Source organism: Phascolarctos cinereus, unplaced genomic scaffold, assembly GCF_003287225.1.
Source record: "Phascolarctos cinereus isolate Bilbo 61053 unplaced genomic scaffold, phaCin_HiC Scaffold_2;HRSCAF=192, whole genome shotgun sequence".
NCBI classification, from domain to species: domain Eukaryota; kingdom Metazoa; phylum Chordata; class Mammalia; order Diprotodontia; family Phascolarctidae; genus Phascolarctos; species Phascolarctos cinereus.
Window position 1 is genome coordinate 261,323,628 of NW_027555625.1, and position 13,444 is coordinate 261,337,071.

Here is a 13,444-nt window from a genome sequence, read left to right on the forward strand (position 1 = left end):
ACTGGCATTTAAGTCAAGCTGCAAATCTCTGTGCTGCTCCCTTTTCTCTTGATTTATCAGTCCACCTAGTATTTTTACTTTCTGAGCCTTTTAGCCTGAAGCCTAGGGAAGAGAGTAAGGATAATCACACCTCTGTCCTCTGACCTGCAAGTTGCCCAGGTAATCAGACTCCCTGGAATAGCCAAGGCCACAGGAGGAGATTCAGTCTCCAGCTGTTGTCCTAAGCATCTGTAGAAATATTTAGCTGTTGTCAGCCTGGAGGAAAGACTGGAGTTAGGGATGGTGGAAAATTCATCTCAGGGGTAGCTCTGGCAACAATTCCTTATCAGGGAAACCACTGAGAAGTGGACCAATCTGTATTCTCTTCATTCTGAATCGACTCTTTAAAAAAACAATGTGGGAGACACTGGCAGGAGAGTGTGGAGATAGATGGCTTACAGGAGCTGAGGAGGGGGCAGTGTATATGGGAGTGGTAGATAGGGGAAGAAATGTTGGTCTTGGCGTCAAGAGACCTGACTTTGGGTCCAAGCTCTGCTATTGTTATTAACAAATTGGGTGACACAGGGCAAATAAAATAAACAAAAAATCCTCTCAGAGCCTTCCTTTTCTCATTTGGGGATAAGAATACTTATGGTTGCTGTGAAGAAAATACTTTGGAAATGTGATATAATGAAGAGCCTTGGATTTAAAGTCAAACAACCTGGGTTTCAATCTTTACTCTGCTCCTTACTATCCATGTGACTTTGGACAAAATGCTTCACCTTTCTGGGTATCTTATTTCCTCATCTTAAGCCTGGGTGGGATGGGAGGGGATTTAGACCACCACTAGATGAGCTTTACTAGTTCTAGATCCCAGGACTTAAAGTGCTGCAGAAATGTGAGGAGTTAGTATTATTACAATGAATAATAAAGTGGTTTTCTTCATCCCGCTGGTGACGTTGTAACCAGGCAGAGAATTTAGTTCCCGTTTGTCTGCCCCCCAGTGCTTGGAGTAGGGGATGTCTAGAGGTCCAGAGATTTATGGCCTAATACGAAGCTTGGAAAGTCAGTGCCTATCCAGATAACAAAAATGCTGAATGAAGACTTATGTTTCCTTAATTTTAAAGAAGTAAACCAGGCAGACAGCATGAGCCCAGAAGTAGGAGTCCACTAGGGGGTGAATGAGCCAGGCAGAGTCATTGGTTTCAGTTCAGAACTGGGGGAACTTTTTAGCTGCCTTTTGTTTGAAATGAAGCAAGGGCCCAGATAGTCATGAAAGCAATCTGTGACCACTGGAACCAACTCGGACACAGTGGACATTGAACCAACAAAACGTTTCTGTTGCTTAATATTTATCTAAACTCTATACATAGCAAACCAAAGCTTAGTCCTTGCTTATCTTAACATATTTACGTGGACATGTATAATTTTCCCTTATGTATGCTTTTGGAGGTGGGGAGAGGGGAGGATTTGAGTGGAAGAAGTTGTATAATCTCAAGATCTGGGAAAATGAGGAGTGTGCCTGAGAGAAGATTTTTATTCTAAATCTGCTAAGCTGTCTTGAAGTGATTGGAATTTGAAAGTCCCTTAAAAAAAGATGAAAGAGGTAAAAGGTTATTTTGGGTAGATTTTAACCATGTTTATAGACTCTCTGTGTAATAGAGCAGATTACTAATGAGTCTTCCCTGGCTTGGAAGTTGATGAATGGTGAATGAAACAGATTTCCTTAATAGAATCTCCCAGAAATGAAAGAAATGTGTCTGATCCAGTATTTTTCCCTTAAGTTCGTTGGATAGTATGAGGAGAAGAAAGTGAACCTACAGACAGGGCAATGACATGTGGTCCCCTTTTAAAATAATGGTTATTCATTCAAAAAAGAGACAGGAAGCCTTCAAGTTGAGACTCAGGGTAGGTGAACCTGCATGGGACCAATGGAGAGACAAAGTCTAAGTTTAGAGCTGTGTCCGTTGGCCACACGAGTAAAGACAGTCCAGAGGGACTCCTGGGAATAGCTGCCCTGATTTCTTTCCCAGCCCCCCACAGAGATGGCTCCAGGCTCTAGGCCAGAAGCAAGCTCTGAGATTCCTTGCCTTCCAGGGAGCCAGTTTCCCAACCCCACAATTAACAGTTGGGGTACTGGCTGGCTAGTTTTGTTTTTCCCTTAGATCCTGCTTGAATTAGTCAACTGGTTTTCTCCTGTGGAAGAGCACCCTGGCTTTTATCAGGTCTGCTACATTTTCAGGATATGATGGCATTGATCATAGAAATATAGACATTCAAGGGTTATGTAGGTCCATGGGTTCATAGTTCCTTGATGTTCAGATTTCCATTTAATAAATGAATAATTATCTGTGCAAAAGATGTGGAACCGAGATGGACAGGATGAACAGGCATCAGTCTTCTGTCTGCCTTCTCTAGGCCTCCTCTGGGTGGATTCCCTTCCTAAAGTCTGATTGGCTGAGTGATCGCTCATGTCACAATCTCTTTACCATCACAAACCCCTTCTCCTTAGTTCTCGTGGTTACATTAGAATCCCAGTATATAAGGGAGGTGAAGCTCAGCTAGTCAGTTGCCTGTGTAGTACTGTGAATGTCTATATTTCTACTGTAGCTCTGCCTGTATTGCATTGATTATGTAGATCGATTTTTAAAATTTTCTACCTGTAAACATTTTTTTAAATTACTACAATCAAGAAAAGTTTAGATTTCAGTGGAAACCAATCATCTTCCAACAAGTAGGTAGCAGGAGGAGTTTTAGCTTGGTGTCTAAGTGAACATTAGTTAGAATGCACCAGGTAACAATATCTCCCAGAATGCTTCTCTTCCACCTGCTGCCTAATCCCCTTAATGCTGTTGCATTTTCACTCTCTCTCTCAATATCAGTGAGACATGTGACCTGGGAATGTTTTATCTTTCATAAACACTTGTATTTCTTTGCACTCCTAGTTTTCTTTTTAAGCCATCTTTTGAGAGAGGTCACCACATAACAGATCAGGGTTGAAAAAAACAAACTTTATAGACAAATGGTGACTGGAATGTGCTCTAAGGTAACAAAGTTGCCAGGAGGCTGGAATTTTTTTGTGTGGGGGTTTTTTTTTACCCTCTAGCCTGTCACATGGGTGAATTCACAGAGTCAGGCCCTTGAATGGACATGCTTACTGTCCGCTCCCAGGTCACATGAAGAATAGTGGCAGAGCCTCCTGAAGTCTTTAGAGATGGGTTAGCGCTCGATGTCTTCAGTTTGTTTCTTTGTCATTCTTCCTGTTGATACAGGTTGCATGGTTGGGCCCTGGAAATGGGATGTCAATCCTATTCGGGGAGCATAAAGAAAGAAAGAGAATCTCCTAGCTGCTGCTGTGACAGTAAGTGAGATAGAGACTTCAGAAAATGTCGACGGTAACATCAGCGATTCCGGCTCCTCAGGGCCCTGTGAATCCGCCCCCCCCAGAAGTCACCAACCCCAACAAGCCTGGGAGGAAGACCAATCAGCTGCAGTACATGCAGAATGTTGTGGTGAAAACTTTGTGGAAGCACCAGTTTGCTTGGCCCTTCTATCAACCAGTAGATGCAATTAAATTGAATTTACCTGTGAGTATGTTCTTCTTTATGCTTTGAGTCTTGCTATAGATATCTAGCCACTTGCACCTTTCCAGAATCCTCCTGTTGCCAGCCTATTCAGGAGTCACTGGATCTAGTATCAGTAGGAGTGGGGTTAAGGCCAAGCTCTTAATAGCTGGATGTGATCTTAGGGGAAAGTCATCTCACTTATCTGTTTCCTCACCTTTAAAGTAGGGATGATAACCCCTACTCTACCTGTCTGTCACGGGATTATTGGGAAGATCAGACGAGATAAGGAAATTATATAAAATCCCGAATTTAAAGGCCAGCTAATATGCCCCCTCCCGTAAAGCCTTCTGATGCCTCACTGTGGTGTGGAGGTAACCTTGGGTTTCCAAGGGTCGTGCTTGTGGCCTGTAGGCTCTGGCATGTCCAATGGAGGTAGAAAGGATTCTAGCAATGGAAGGGCATGGCCTTCGAGTTTGCCTGTGGTCCTGAGAACTGTCCTGGAGAATTTTGTGGGCCATGAAAACTCTAAAACTATGTACTAAGTGTATAAAGGGATTATAGTCTGTATCAATGGAGGGAATGCTCACATCACAGAAAATCCAGATGCTAGAAATATGGAAGTAATATGGCTTCATCTTCTTGTAGAAGGTGCTTTGTTTCATATTTCATTTTGATCAAAAAGCTCATCCTGAGGCTTTAACTCTCAGCATCCATTAAAGGCGGAGCATTAAGCCTAGCTTGGATAGGGGCATTTGCAAATCTTCATACTGTTTCTGATTTTATCTTGTACCATGAGAAGTATCTTCTTCTGGTACTTGTGTGAATTGGGGTTCATTTTGTGAAAAGGTACAGCCTGTCTCCCCAGTCTTGATTTTTTTTAATAGGCTGTTTGCCTTTGTATCACCTGGGACCAAAGAAAGCTTCTGTCTGTGTAGGGGTGAAAAGAGCATGAAACCTTTTCTCTGAAGTCAGGAGTTTTCAGGCCTCTTTAGCATAGTAGCTAGAGATAGGGGAAATGGGCAGATGTTTCTACTCTCCCTTAGTTTACTCAAAATCTGTGCCTTGATCTAGACTTGATCTACCTAGTGATATGAATCATAAAAGTTCTTGGATGCCTGCTTGTGTTGGTAGACCAGTAAACTGCCAAAAGAGAGAGTGCAATGGACTTTACCTTGTTTAAAATGTTATGGAGGACTGACACCTTTAAAATCTCTCCCACAGGATTATCATAAAATAATTAAAAATCCAATGGACATGGGGACTATTAAGAAGAGACTGGAAAACAATTATTATTGGAGTGCGAGTGAATGTATGCAGGATTTCAACACAATGTTTACAAATTGTTATATTTATAACAAGGTAAAGGACTGGCTTTTTTTTTTTAAAGTGGCAGCATTGTGTGAAGAATACCAAGCCTTTGGCTTTTATCTTTTGATGAGGGATAATTTACTCTTCCAAATTGTCCTCTTGAAAGGACATGAAATACCACTTAGGAGTGACCACATTGCTTTATTCTGCTCCAATTTCTTGGTCTGAAGCTTTTTTGGTGTGGAAAGAGTAAATGGTTGGGTAAAATGGTATATTCCAGTGTTGTTAGTGAGTCAGAGCCCAGATCAGAGAATAATCCCTTTAATTCTAGCTCTTCAGGACTTGATCTGGTAATAGCCAATGTCGTTCTCTCAGGGTCGCTCTGGATGCACCGTGGCTCTGTTTGCTGTAAGCAGACCATGCTCTCCCTTGATCTACTTGGACTCCTGTTATTTTGTTTTTCTAGAGCAGCTCTAGCACCATTAGTCTAGTTTTTCTGCTCATCTGAGCCTACCAAATTCTAGTTTTCAAAAATAGTTGTGTTTCATCACTGGTCCCCCTTCCAAACACTAATACCAGGCCTTGTTCTGTTTCTCCAGCCCACAGATGATATAGTCCTCATGGCCCAAGCCCTAGAGAAAATATTTCTTCAGAAGGTAGCCCAGATGCCCCAAGAGGAAGTGGAATTATTACCACCAGCTCCTAAGGGCAAAGGTCGAAAACCAGCAGCAGGAGCACAGAGTGCAGGTAACTACATGATGTGAAGTTGATAACACCTGGCTTTTTTTTTTAAGGTTGAGACAAAGAAATTAATGTATCCTACTGTTCTTGAAATAGCCTCACAATGACAATGATCCTTTTTTTTTTTAATATGTTCTCTTTGGCCTCATGCTACCTATTTGTGGAATAGATCATGGCTGCTGCAGAACAATCAAAACACTCTATATACATGCCATCAGCAAAAACATTATAGCACCTAGCATGTGCTCTGTCTATACTTGGCAAATAGCGAATGAAAAGGAATGAATGTATGAATGAGTTTGTTTGGCAAAATATCTTAGTGATTCAGGCTTCCCTCTCACATAGGGATATGTTCTTTTTTTTACAGGTATTTTGATGAATGGAATACACCATCCCCCAGGGCCCTGGGGGAGGAAGAGAGGGGGAATGTGATCGATAGCATGGCACAGTGCAGTGATTCTAAAACTTTTTAGTGTTAGAATTCCTTTATATTAAAAATTAAGAAAAAAAATTAAGAAATACCTCCCCCAAAAAAGAATTTTTGTTTTTGGGGGTTATATCTTATCAATATTTATTGTATTAGAAATTACAGTGTCTTAGTATTATTATGAAAATAGTTTCAACCTTTCAGACCCTATGAAAGGGTCTCAGAGACTCCCAGGAGCCCCAGGACCAAACTTGGAGAACTGCTGGTATGGTTGAAAGAATACTGGACTTGGAGTTAGGAAGACCTGGGTCTGAATCCTATGATGCTTAATAGCTATGTGGATCATGGGCAAGTCAGCTTGTCTAAGCCTCAGTTTCTTCATCTGAAAAGAGAAATAATAAGAGGACTCACCTCACAGAATTGTTGTGAAGATCAGTATGCAGATGGTTTTGCTAAATGTAAAGCACTTAAAAAAACCCATCCTGAATTTGGTGTTAGAAGTGAAAGGCACTGTCTCTCCTCAGTCATCCTCCATTGGCCATCAAGGTTGAAGGGAGGAGGGAGGAAGGGCAGAAGCAATGTTAACCAGATGAGCCTTGGGCAGTGGTGTGAGCCTTGGTGGCCCTGGGTGATTTATGAACCAAGACACCAAGTGAATTGACACTGAGAAGAGAGCCCTGATTGGTAAGAGTTTGACTATGCTGCTGTCATCCAGGTCATGGTAGGGTTCACCAGCTTAGGATGTACATAAACTAGTGATTTCATTAAAAAGATGTGTAGAGAATTCGTTCCTTCTAATCTATTGTGAAGTTTATAACCATGCTCATTCATTTGCTCGGTATGTCATTATTGAGCACCTTCTGCATGCAAAGAAAGGCACTGTGCTGGTTGGAGTGTAAGACTGTCCTTTTCTCTATGAACGGACAGACTCTGAGGAAACAAAAGAGCACAGTAATTTCAATAAAAGGCAATGCATAAAGGCCATGTGAGTAGTATAGGCAAGAATGTTCTAAAAATTCAGAAGAGGGGACAGTTCACTTCTGGCTAGGGTGATCCAGGAAGCTTTATGGAGGAGGTCAGGTTTTGAATGAGCCAGTTCATCTTGGCTCCTAATTTGATTGGGTTGTGGGAGGAGAGCAGATATCAGATGTATTTATCTTTCTTCATCTTACTTTGAAGGAGCACAGCAAGCGGCAGCCATGTCCTCTGTTTCCCCACCGACTCCCTTTCAGAATGTCCCTCCTGCTGTCTCCCAGACACCAGTGATAGCAGCAACTCCAGTGCCAACCATCACTGCAAATGTCCCATCTGTCACGGTCCCTCCCACTGTGGCCCCACCTCCTCCTGCCACTCCTATCATGCCCGTGGTTCCACCAACACCACCCGTAGTGAAGGTAAGCAAAAGCTGCTCCTTCCCAAGTCCCCAGACAGTAAGTTGTGGATAGACCTTGAGTAGATTCCATGGTGCTGCACCCTGTAGGCGTTTGAGGGTGGCCAGGCTCGGCAGGGAAGAATTACTGTCCTTGATATCTGGCTACAGACTTGAATGCCTTGGGTAATCTCATATGAGTCGCTAATGCTGTCTGTTTTTTTCTCTCTGCTTGAAAAAATGGGCCGTTGATATCAATATCTCCTGCCAGGGTAGGAGGATTGATTAATTCAGTCTTCCAGATAAGATCAACTCACTAAAATTTCTTCTGGCATGGATCTCTTTGCCAGCCCTTCCCCCAAAATTAATGAGTGTTATAGAATGTCATATCCATGGGGATGAGGAACAGCAGCCTGAAGAATTATTTTGGACTGGATCTGTGATTTCATCTATTTAGGGTACTCCTGGTGAGGAAATTCCCTTCACTGATGTATATTGGTACCTCCTTTGCAACATATGGAATTCTTATAGAATTGGCCAGGGTACTGAGAGGCTAAATGCCTTTGTCAGATTTACAGAACCAGTATAGGCTGGAGTTGGGACTTAAACTAGATATTTTTTACTTATTGGTCAGCTGTCTAACCATACTTTCATAGCTGCAAGCATTATCATATCCCCTTTTACAGAGGAGGAAACTGAGCCTCGGAAATTAAGTACCTTGGCCAAAAGCTACCCTGTTACTAAGTGTGAGCACCAGGACTTGACCCCATGGTTGCTGACTCCAAATCCAACAGTCTTTCTCTCCTACACCATTTTGCTAATGATAATAATAATAACAATAATACATGCACTACCTTCCTCATGGGGTTGTTATGACAGGATAATACCTTCTAAACTGTAAGACACTACAGAAGGGTGAACAAGTATCGTCTTCCTTCTCATCAATGTTATTATAATTGCTTGTAGTGATAATGCAACTCAGTTCAACATTGATTTATTAACACCTAGTTATGCCTGGCTTACAACTTAATAAAACTATCTGGTTCAAGCCAAAATGAATGTGCTGGCATAGTGCCAGATGGTATAGGGGCTCTGAATAAGCAGAAGGAAATCGCTGGCCTTAGGAGCTTACTGAGGTAGGGGAAAGATGCTTACTTATAGAACTTTCAGGCTAGCTGGAGATGTGGTTAGGAAACACTCCATTATATGATGATCATCCTTCTGGCCACTTCTGTTACCCACTGACACTCAGAATTCCAAAGTAAGCACAAACCTTTTTAAGCAGGGAAAGAAATAGTTGTCATGCTTTATCCTGTAAAAGGACAGGACAGCCACCCTTTAGCCATTAACAATCAATGTACTTAAAATCACCTGTTTGCTACATGTAGAACAAATATTGGGGATTTTGTAAGCTTAGTTATCTGCTTTCCCCTGGCAGCCTTCAGTTAGAAGTTTGCAAACAAGGACTTGAAATCTTAAATACTGCTTTTTAGCAGTTTATCTCTTAGCTGTAATCTGCAGACATTTGGGGTCTGTTAACCACTCTGGCAGAATCACAGAGTTCACAGGCCCCCAGTTTCACCTATTCATACTTTTTGCTGCAAAAGAAAAAACAAAAACACCTCACCCAAATGAATAAGAACTTTTAACTTTTGCAATTTGGATTGAGAAACCAGTGAAGGAGGTCACAAGGAAATTATTAATGTATTATATACACGGTCACATAGTATAAGAGACCAGCCTAGAAGCATCTCAAGGACTCTAGAAGACCCCAGCTCATCCATAGACCATCCTTTGAGAACCACTGCAGAGTGGCTCTTGTCTGAACTCTTAGCCTGAGACAAGAGAACTGTTTTCATTGTTCATTGCTGTCATTGTTCCAGGCTTCCTATGATCTGATCCTTCCCAAATTGTGATCCTTACTTTCTGTTGCTCCTTCCCATAATCCCTCTATTCCACACAGTCCAGTCTGTTCATCGTTATGTACTCATGCCAACCCCTGTCCCCATCTATTGCCCATCCCATTCCACTTCCCTCAGTCCTCCCCATCTATCAAACACAGTTAAAATCCTGCTTCTTCCCTGAAACTTTACCCAATTAGGCCTGTGGATGGTGATGGTTTCCTTTGAAAGTGTCTATAGCATTCATTTGGTGCTTAATATAGGCTATCTTGTGTTACTTATCCTTTTATAACAATAATAATATGAAAGAGTTAGCATTCCTATAGTGCCAAGTTTCACCAGGCATTTTACCAACATTGTCTCAGTTGAACATCACAATAACCCTGTGAGGTTGATATTGCAAGTGTTGTTATCCCCATTTTGCAGATAAGAAAACTGAGGCTCCACATAAGGAAGTGATAGCTTTTTGGTCTTTATAACAACTAATATGGACTGTGCCCTCATGTAGTTCATGGTGGAGAGCTAAGAACCCTGGTGAACCCCGATAGCTATTCAGATGTGGGCCCTTTTTTCTAAGAGAGTTCCAGAGATTCCACTTTTACAAAGTGGGCTGGTTTTTCTTCCAATTTTTTGTAATGCTTCATCCTGCATTACTTTTTACCTAGCAAGTGATCATGATCATTTCTGTTGAACTCATTGGGGGAAAAAAGGAGTGGCGCAGTGGAAAAAGTGCTGGATTTTGAGTCAGGGGACCCATGTTCCAGTCCCAGTTCTGCCTTTAGTACCTATGGGACCTTGGGTAAATCTCTTCCTGTGCATTTATCAAACACTTAACTATGTGTAGCAAATACCCCACTAAGCATTGAGGATGCTAATAGAAAAGCAGGACACTCTCAAGGAGCTCACATTATAATTGAGAGAGACAAGACATGTAAGAGAGTACAGTTGGAAGACAGATGGAAAGATTCATCTTCTTATTTTTTTTGGGGGGGCGAAGCAATGGGATGAAGTGACTTTCCCAGGGTCACACTGCTAGTAAGTGTCAATTGTCTGAGGCCAGGTTTGAACTCAGGTCTTCCCGAATCCAGGGCTGTTGCTCTATCTGCTGTGCCATCTAACTGCCCCCAAGATCCATCTTCTTAGAAAGCATCCCTTTGAAGATGCTGTCACAGTATTTGGTGTGCTAGGAGAATTTGCCCCTCTTCCCTGTGTGCTGGTGGATCAGCCTCTGCCCTCTCATCAGGCAATTACGTTGGCCTGTTCTGGGTCTGACAGCACGATGGGAGGGCAGATCTCACAGGAAGCATTGTTGGCAGGTGACTGCCTGCTCCTCCAAGTGGTTTGAGTAGGCATGTCTGCCTTGTAGACCAGTGGCAGTCAATATACCAACATTGGGAGGAGGAGAGTATGCTTACATTTTCACATCTGTAAAATAAGGGGTTTGGATTAAACCAGTGATGTGAGTGCCCTGCATCCTTGAACCCTTGGTTTTGTATTATAATTTTTAAGTCAGGTTTAACAACTACTGACAATCAGAGCAAGAAGCAGCTAATTCAGGTGAAGTCTTAGGAAGGAAACGAGGTCGGACAGTTTCAGAAAACCCTGATACTGGACACTACGTCTCAGTTTCCCGTCTCATAACATGGGAATAATGGGCAAAAAGCCCTTTGACATCCTGAGCCCACAGGTGCCAAGTTAATGTGAATTGTTATTAGCAATACATATTAGAAAAGCTCTTAAGATCCCTTTTATCTGTGATCCTATGTGCATTGTCATACTGGTAATGTTTTGTTGCTGTCATTCACAAGTCCTTCCCCTCTCTTCTTCTTTGTTTCAGAAAAAGGGAGTGAAGAGAAAAGCAGATACGACCACGCCGACAACCTCAGCAATCACCGCCAGCCGGAGTGAGTCGCCCACCCCGCTGTCAGACCCCAAACAGGCCAAGGTGGTCGCCCGACGAGAGAGCGGAGGCCGACCCATTAAACCACCAAAGAAAGATCTGGAAGATGGGGAGGTCCCCCAGCACGCGGGGAAGAAGGGCAAACTCTCTGAGCACCTCAAGTACTGTGACAGCATCCTCAAAGAGATGCTTTCTAAGAAACATGCTGCCTACGCCTGGCCGTTTTACAAGCCTGTGGATGCAGAGGCTTTGGAACTCCATGATTATCACGATATTATCAAACACCCCATGGATCTCAGTACTGTTAAAGTATGTGCCACGTCTAACGTGTGTCTAGCCCATTGGAGCTTTCTCTGACCTTATAGGCAGCTCCATGGGGTGGGTCAGTTTTAGGAAAAGGGATCTTGAACTTCTCAGAAATCTTTGCTGAAAGAATTGCCTTAGGCCTCCTGGGGCTGGAAGGGACCACTGACAGTCCATTCCCCTGCACCCAAAAATACTGGGTGGTTGGCTGGTGATCTTGTTTCCCTACAACCCCATTCTTTGAAACTGTCAAACCCCATTTCCTTCCTGAGACCTCAGCTGAATGAGCTGCTTCGACAGCTTCTTGCTCTGCCCGTCAGCTGTTGTTATACTACATGCTGGCAGGAAAGAATATGGCCTAAGAATTATAATGCAAGACTAAGGGTTCAGGGATGCAAGGCACTAATGTCACTGGTTGGCTGTGTGACACTGAACACTATGTCTCAGTTTCCTCCCTTGTAACATGGGGATAATTGAGAACAAAAAGCCCTTTCACAGCCTGAGCCCACAAGTGCTAAGTTAATGTGAATTGTTATTAGCAACATGTATTAACCATATATAGTTGCCACCTTCTGCCTAACTTAGTGCTTACCTCTTCTTGTCAGAAGGCCAGCTGTCTTCAGGCTTCCGGGTGGGGTCCTTGTCAGAAAGTGTAAGGAGTCCAGAGTTTTTTTGTTCTAGGTACACCCTACTGTGTTTAATGTCACAGATCTCCTGCTTATAGCCACATGAACCTGCCTTTCTGGTCACTGTTGATGTCCTGAACAAGCCAATAGTGGTCAGGCTGGGGCAGGACAGAGAGCTGGGGCAGGGTCCTGGTGGAGTCCATCTTCCATTTTTGCCAGGTGAAACAAGGGTCCTTTTTTGTTTGTTTTTTCCTTGAAATGAGGGTAGGAGCTATAAATTCTTTAGGGATTAAGTAGAGTCTAGGTCTAAGCAGAGAATAGGAATGAGTATATTTTTTAAATAGGTGAGCAAGAGTAAAGAGAAAATTGGATAAAAACAGAGGCTAAGGCCTCTTGGCTCAAACTTGGATTTTGAATTTCTTACTTTACTCTCGGTTAGTCTTCATGGAGTTTGAGCTATCTCTGACTTTGCTTGTTGACATAAATCTTGATTTTTTTTTTCTTCCTCCTGTACTTTGGCTAGAACAACAAATGAGTTTCTCATTGAGAACTTTTGTCCCCTGCAGCATTTCGGTTCCAGTGGACATCTTTCTAAGCTCCAGCCTAAATTCAATTCTGTTTTTGTTGCTCACGTTCTGAAGAATGCCATTGGCAATCGGGGCACTGAATGGCCCATTTCATGTGTCCTTTTGTGAGCAACTCTGGAGTGGCTATCTGAGCTCTGCCCTTTACAGAGGGGGAGTCATTGTCTTCCCTTTGCTGACCCATGGATCCTAAATCTTTAATCATAGGCCTTTGTGGGTCAGACTTATTTGACAGTAACTACAACTTGAACAGTGTTTTATCTTCTTGATGTTGCCTCTCAGTTTCTCAGCACGTACCTTACCCTTGTAAGTTCTGACCATGCTCTCCAAAATAGAGAAAAACCATATTTAATGGTTTAATATGCCATTGGGTGGAGTGGGGGATAGAGTAAACATCTACAATCTAGGTTGCTTTGGAGTGGGGTTTTACTGTGATAGAGTAATGGCTTCCTCTGTGGCATATCAGGTTCTACATTTGAACTGCTACGTAATGGAGGTCTACCATTTTTTAGGCTCTCTTGTAAGGTTGGTCTTGGTTCCAAAATCTGTTGCAATTATGTGATACTTGTTCACTGTCTTTGGGTCTTGGTTTTGCTTTTCTGTAGACGAAGCCCCAGATTTCCTCCCACTGTTCTAACTGAGGATGGCCCACTCAGGTTTCAGTTAATATTAGAATTTGAACATTCCCAAATCCCTGCTCTGATACTGACTTTGTGTAAGCTATTCAGTTATCTGGACCC

At 42.6% G+C, this 13,444-nt stretch overlaps 1 protein-coding gene across 10 annotated transcripts in view; it reads left to right on the plus strand.

The window, feature by feature from the left end:
• Window positions 1-13,444, plus strand: part of BRD3 (bromodomain containing 3) — a 54,450-nt gene that overhangs the window by 18,748 nt on the left and 22,258 nt on the right. For 8 of the 10 annotated variants that reach the window (XR_002323564.2, XM_020981928.2, XM_020981929.2 and 5 more), the window contains 5 exons: window positions 3,252-3,566; window positions 4,767-4,904; window positions 5,453-5,600; window positions 7,201-7,415; window positions 11,129-11,500. Coding sequence is in view for 9 of the 10 variants with exons in the window: in XM_020981928.2 (XP_020837587.1) it covers window positions 3,366-3,566; window positions 4,767-4,904; window positions 5,453-5,600; window positions 7,201-7,415; window positions 11,129-11,500 (1,074 nt within the window). In the remaining variant the exon portion in view is untranslated. Of the gene's footprint in view, window positions 1-2,620; window positions 2,714-3,006; window positions 3,026-3,251; window positions 3,567-4,766; window positions 4,905-5,452; window positions 5,601-7,200; window positions 7,416-11,128; window positions 11,501-13,444 lie in introns of those variants that run through there. The other 2 variants (XM_020981931.2, XM_020981932.2) reach the window with 2 other exon arrangements.